Here is a 7,022-nt window from a genome sequence, read left to right as displayed (position 1 = left end):
GCGGCATGTGGGATCTTCCCAGACCGGGGCACGAACCCGTGTCCCCTGCATCGGCAGGCGGACTTTCAGCCACTGCGCCACCAGGGAAGCCCCCATTTATTATTTTTAAAAAATGAACTAGAATATACTCTATATGTCAAATGTCGCATATAAAATGAATCATTTCTAAATAGCTAACTCATCAAGATTTGCCTATTCTGTGATTTTCTTTGAATTGTTTTCCAGGCATCCACACGAACAATCACCTTATTTTAGACACACACACACACACACACACACACACACACACACACACACATTTTATATTTAGGGTTTACTGTGTGCCAGGACTGTGCTAAGTGTTTTATAAATGTTTTGCTACATAATACTCAAGACATCCTTCTGAGGTGTTATTGTCAGCATTTCACAGGAGAGGGAACTGAGAGAAGGGTAGGAAACTTCCAGAAAGTCACACAGTTGGTAAGGAATGGAATTAGGACTTGAGCCAAAGCCCATACTCTAATCCACCATGCTCTACTAGCATCAATACAATGCAGAAATGGGATCCTTGATGAAATTTTTGGCAAGCATATGCATTATCTTACAGGGCAATCCCACTCCTGGTATACTGTATTTCAACTTCCTGGATTTACAGTAGACATGCTGCCAAAAGCGTTTCTCAGACCCATTTTTTACAGTTATATTGATAACATCTCACTAAAGACAGATGCTTCTTAATCATATTCATCCAGTCCCCGAATTTCTCTAATTAACTGTACTAACTAATGTCTCTGTTTTTACTGAACTAAAAGCCTTTGCAATTAAACCCAGTGGTTTTAAAATTGACATTTGGCATAAGTGAATTATCAGCAAAGCCAATGTGATGTGAAAAGCATACATTTTAATTTGAATGAGCAGTCGTCCTTTTCTAGATTCACCCAAAGTATATATGGAAGTGTCTCATTATGATCTGGTTCATATTAGACTGAGATCTGAAAACATGTCACAGACATAAGATTTATGTAAGGAGTGTGACTCAGCTCCTTTTTCTTTCTGATTGCCTTTATGATCCTCACAGGTACATGAGTCTTATTGGAGCTTGGCAGTGGAACATATTCTAATTATATTCAAGAAGCACAGACTTATCGACCAGCTTCTCTTTATCAGGCACTGGAAGGGACACCAAGATAAATAAGCTGCCCTTGGCCTTAAGAAGCCTCTCCTGTGTTGTCATATGATAGTCAGGGGCCGTGAGATGAAACTTTATAAAGCAAGTAACAAACATTCCTTGGAAAAGACTACAATGGGCAATTAGATAATTGCATCTAAATAGATTTTAGATGCTCTTGAACATATCCACAGCTTTGGGTGAATTGTTTTATTAATGCTCTTTCACTTTTTGCCTTGACTGGCAGGAAGCCCAGAGCCAAAGTTGCTGTGTGGATTTAGTAACCCTCTAGGCCCCTATATCATGCATAGATTGCTACATGCTAATCATCCCCCCAGGGTTGTCTTCAATCTGTTTTTTCAGAACCTGGTTTTGTAATTAATAAGTTACCATTTTATTGTATTAAGTGTAATTTGTGGGGCACCTTGGATCTTTTGTGGAATAAGACCATGTAAATATTTAATTTGTTCAGAGAGTCATCGAAAAAGTGACTTAATTATTTTTTACTTGTATAGCATTGATATTAGGGGCTAGAGTATAGTAGACTCAGTTAGGACTTTTTGGTTATAAGCAACAGAATCCAAGCTCACAGGCTTATGCAAAAAGAGGAAGTGATTGGGTCATGTAACCGAAAGGTTCACAGCTCCTTACTTCAGGAGCAATTGGATCCAGGTGCTTACATGATTTCTTCATGAAGTTCTCTCTTCGTCTCTTGGCTTGCCTTGCTCTGGGCGGCATCATCCTCAGGCCCCTGGCACCTCCAGGTTTGCCTCATCCTTATTACTTACAGTCTCATGGATCCAGAGTGCCTTTTTTGTGTCATTCCAGTCAAAATCCTGGATTAGTTTTCATTGAACCCTCTTGGATCACATGCCCATTTCTGGACCAGTAACTGTGGTCGAGGATATGAAATATCCCAGTCAACTAAGTCTGGCTGAGATGCCCACTCCTGGAACCTGAGTGGGACAACTGCACCCAAAGCACATGAACTGATTGGAGAGGAGGAGGTGTTTCCCCAAGGAGAATTGTGGTGCTGACAAGGAAGAAGGGAGAATGGATACTAAGAATGAAAACAACAGCTTTCCATTCTGTCAGCGTTGTGGGTCTAATTAGCTAAATGAATCATGGCATGAGTGAATGGGAAGTAAGAGATATGGTCAGAACCCATACGAGTCTAAGAGTAGAGGGGTAATGGGAAAGTATCCCCTGCAAGGGACAAGGCATGACTATCAAGGAACAGTGACATGACCTTGGTTTCAGGCCTGTGGATCTCTTCTTATTTATGAAGTTGTTGTTAAGCAGCCCTCAAGAATGGTCACACTTTTCTTAGCTATAAAAAAAAAAAAAGAGTACAGTAAAGAAAACACAAATAAATGGAAAGACATTCTGTGCTCATGAATTGGAAGACTTAGTATTGTTATGATGTCAAATACTACCCAGAATGATCCCTATGCAATCCCTATCAAAATTCCAGTGATGTTTTTTGCAGAAATAGAAAAATCCGTCCTAAAATTCACCTGAAATATCAAGGGACCTCAAATAGCCGAAACAATCTTGAAAGAGGAAAACAAAGTTGGAGGTCTCACACTTCCTGATTTCAAAACTTAGTGCAAAACTATGGTAATCAAAGCAGTATGGTACTGGCATAAAGACAGACGTATGGACCAATGGAACAGAATAGAGGGCCCAGAAATAAACCCTTACATATATGGTCAAATGATTTTTGATGAGACCGTTTGGTGGGGGGAAGGGACAGTCTTTTCAACCAGTACTACTAGGAAACTGGATATCCACAAGCAAAAGAATGAAGTTGGATCCTCACCTAACACCGTATACAAAAGTTAACTCAAAACGGATCAAAGACCTAAATGTAGGAGCTAAAACTGTAGGACTTTTAGAAGCAAATAGGGGAAAAAAGCTTCATGACATTGGATTTGGCAGTGATTTGTTGATATGACACCAAAAGCACAGGTAACAAAGGAAAAAATAAATAAGTTAGATGTCATCAAAATTAAAAACTTTTGTGGCTCAAAGGACATAATCAAAAGGCAACCCACAGAATGGGAGAAAATATTTTCTAATCATGTATGTATAGGGGGTTAATATCTAGACTATGTAAAGAACTCCTACAGCTCAGCAAGAAAAAAACCGAACAACCCAAGTAAGAAATGGGCAAAGGACTTGAATAGACATTTCTCCAAAGACGATATACGGGTAACCAATAAGGACATGAAGTGGTGCCTTGACGTGACTAATCATTAGGGAAATGCAAATAAAAACCACGAAATACCACTCACACTTATTGAGGATGGCTATTATATAAAAAAAGAGAGAATAATAAGCATTGGTAGGGAGAAATTGGAACTCTTGTGCACTGCTCGTGGACGTGTCAAATGGTGCAGCTGCTGTGGAAAACGGTATGGCGTTCCCTCAAAAAACATAGAATTACCATATGGTCCAACAGTTCAATTTCTGGGTATATACCCAAGAAACCAGGGACTTGAACAGATATTGGAATACCGGTGTTCATAGCAGCATTATTCACAACAACCAAAAGGTGGAAGCAACCTAAGTGTCCATCCATGGGTGAATGGATAAGTCAATGTGGTATATACATGCGATGGAATATTATTAATCCTTAAAAAGGAGGGAAATTCTGGCACAGGCTGCAACATGAATGTACCTTGAGACACCATGCTAAGTGAAAGAAGCCAGTCACAAAAGGTCAAATACTGTATGATTCCACTTATAAGAAGTATTTAGTTTTGTCAAGTTAATAGGAGAGAAAATAGAATGGTGGTTTCTAGGAGCTAGGAAGAGGAAGAAATGGGGCGTTATTTAGTAGGTACAGAGTTTCAGTTTGGGATGATGAAAAAGTTTTGGAGATGGATGGTGGTGACAGTTGCACAATAATGCGAATGTACTTAATGCCACTGAACTGTACACCTTAAATGGTTAAAATGTAATGTGTATTTTACCACGAAGAAGTATGAAACTAATATAATGTTGTATGTCAATGTTGTCTCCTCAATAAAAAATTCTCATCTGAAAAAATGTATAATTACCTGGTCGAGTGTAGTATGTACAGAGATACTATATTGCAAGCTCTTTGGGATCCAGTGAGATTTAGTTTTGTTGAAAAGCAAAAAAATAGAGTGTTCAGAATAGAGATGAAGGTTGCAAAGTTATTATTTTTTTTAGGTGACAGTGCAGTGAGGTCTTTTGAATTATTCAGAAAGAAGTGCCTTTTTTCTTGGTACCTTGGGAGAGGCATGAATATCTGTGGCTAAACCACATTCCAGAAATACTGTTGGAGAGGAAGTAAGAGTTGACCAGAAAAGTTGACTCCGTATATCATTAATCATGGGACTCTAGCTACTGTGTTAGAGAATTTAAAAGGAACTTCCACTTATGGGAACAAGTTTGAAATAACATGAAGGAGCTATTCTTGACGGTCTTATTCAAAGTAAGGTTTAAAAGGAACGTTGCAGAGATATTTATGTCTGAGCACACAAAGGTCTGGGACAGACTGGGTATCAGTTTCTGGCAGAAAGAGAGGACACATTCAAATGAAGATAATTTGAGGAAAGTCCAATGAAAAGGACTTTATAGAAGTGTGGGCGGGCTCTAGGGAAACCACAGGGACAGTGCAGCTGCCAAGGCTGTGACAGTTGGGGCTGATGCGGTGAGAGGAGCCAGCAGCTGTGGGAAGCCTGAGGCCAGAGCTGCCCAACATGAGCTGTGACCCCACGGGAGGGAGTCCCTGACACCAGCTCTCTGACCTCTCCTCCTCCTCTCCCACATCCTCCTGAGCTCCCTGCAGCTGAAGCCAGGGGGCCAAGGAGCCCATTGACGTGGTCCACAGGGGTCTGCCTCTGGGGGCGCTGAGCAGAATGAGGGCAGGGTGGCAAATGGATCTGGAGGGGGAAGGGGCAGACGCCAGCACAGAAGCCCATAAAGAGTGTCTCACCAGGCGGAATGCCTTCCTACCGCATCTGTTTTCCAAATCTCATCTGTGGGATATTTTTATGTATACATTGACCTATAAAAGTCTCATTTCCTCATAACTAAAAAACTGACTTAGACAAGATTCGAGAAGAAAACCACACCATCTCATAGTAATATTAACATGTTTTACATTGAATTAACAGACCACAAGGAAATGGAATCTCTCTCTAAAGAAGCTGTTTTCTATTTCTGAATTCTTTTTGTCATCAGGTTCGGTCACGCTGTCCATGACTAGGTCGATGATAGATGGTGTGCATTCCCTGTCCTTTCAACTTTAAAACCCCCATAAGTTTGACTCAGGCTTTCTCTGTCTGAGCATTTGAGTCCTCCTTAAATTTACCATTCCTATGCTCTATTGTGTATTTTCAGAACCATAAAAGTAGCCTGAGACCATTTAGCCCCTGGAAAAGATACACACACCAGTGGTTAAAACCCGAAGTCAGACTGCCTGGGTTGGAATCCTGTCTCTGTCACTTATTAGCTGTGTGACCTTGGGCAAGTCCCTTGATCATTCTGGGCTTCAGTTTCCTCCTCTGTAAAAGGGAGTCATAACAGGATACACCTCCTAGGGTTGCGGTGAGGATTAAATGAGATCATGTGCCCTTAGCACTATGTCTGGCATGTAAGCAAGCAATCTGTAAGTGACAACTATTGTTATTCTTATCTCTTCCTTGCTCTCTTCCCACCTCCCTTTCATCCCTAACCTCAACTTCCCCTTAAACTTCGCCTCCCACGGCCTCCATGAAACAGACCCTCATCTTATTTGGCATGTCTCCCTCCCCTTTCCTCCTGTGTCGATTCAGATGGTGAGCACGTCCAACGCCTCCCAGACAGTCACCTTGGTGTACGTGGTGGGCAATCGAAGCTCCTTCCTCAACGGCACCGTGGCCAGCAGCCTCCTCCGCCAGCTCTCCGCTGAGCTGGTGGGGTTCTACCTCACCTACCCGCCGCTCACCATCGCCGAACGTGAGTATGTCCACGTCCTACAGGGACTCTGCCATCTTCTCCGGGGCCTTGTCTGTTTAGCAAACCTCCATGGTGCCAGGCCACATGCTAACTCTTTTGTCTTTATATCACAACCGAAATATGTGATCAATGGGGATTGAATTGATGAAAACTTTATTACACGTTGAAAAAAGCACTAGGTGCTTTTACCCGTCACTTATCTCGTATCTCATTTAATCCTCACAACTACCCTATAAGGTAGGTGCAAAATTAACCCGATTTTGCAGATGGGAAAACTGAAACTCCAAGAGTTTTAACAAGATGCCTACTCTGACATAGCTAGCGAGACATGGAACCCGGGGTTTGAACCCAAGCAGTCTGCCTTCTGAGCTTATAACACTGCCTGGTATGGCATGTGTCCTCGTGGCAATCTGGGTTGCTATGGTTTCCTCCACTTCTGCCATCAGCAAATGTTCCTGGGCCTACAGCCCTTGCCCAGGCTATAGATATTATAATGCAACTCATGTGCAGTCAGCATCGTGATTTCACTTGATGAAGTCCCCATAGGCTTGTGGCCTCATCTTCCTCTAATGCTTCAGTTACATAATCCTCATTACCATGCAGCAGGCATAGACTTGGAAGACGATGCAGCCTACATTTTGTACCCAAACATTTACTTGGTAGCCAAAGGAAGTAAAGATCTATGCTCTTAAATTTAATCATTGGTACATTTCTAAAGGTCACTGGGCGAGTTTTTTTTTAAACATGTATTAGCAAAATTGTTTCTATTTCCTTCTTTTATATATTGTAGATAAGTGAGATAATGTGTGTGAATGTACTTCTTAGCACACAGTAGACACTCAGAGTTTTTTTTTAATGTTTGTTTAATGGCAAGCTTTTGTGACTTTCCGTATACTAGGGG

At 41.4% G+C, this 7,022-nt stretch overlaps 1 protein-coding gene across 1 annotated transcript in view; it reads left to right on the top strand.

The window, feature by feature from the left end:
* Positions 1–7,022, top strand: part of KIAA1549L (KIAA1549 like) — a 136,719-nt gene that overhangs the window by 10,050 nt on the left and 119,647 nt on the right. The window contains exon 6 of the mRNA XM_007468083.1: positions 5,959–6,121. Within this exon, the coding sequence (XP_007468145.1) occupies positions 5,959–6,121 (163 nt within the window). The remainder of the gene's footprint in view (positions 1–5,958; positions 6,122–7,022) is intronic.

This window comes from Lipotes vexillifer, unplaced genomic scaffold (genome assembly GCF_000442215.2).
Source record: "Lipotes vexillifer unplaced genomic scaffold, Lipotes_vexillifer_v1.1 scaffold451, whole genome shotgun sequence".
Lineage (NCBI taxonomy): Eukaryota > Metazoa > Chordata > Mammalia > Artiodactyla > Lipotidae > Lipotes > Lipotes vexillifer.
The sequence above is the reverse complement of the archived record's forward strand: the minus strand, read 5'-3'. Positions and strand labels throughout refer to the sequence as shown.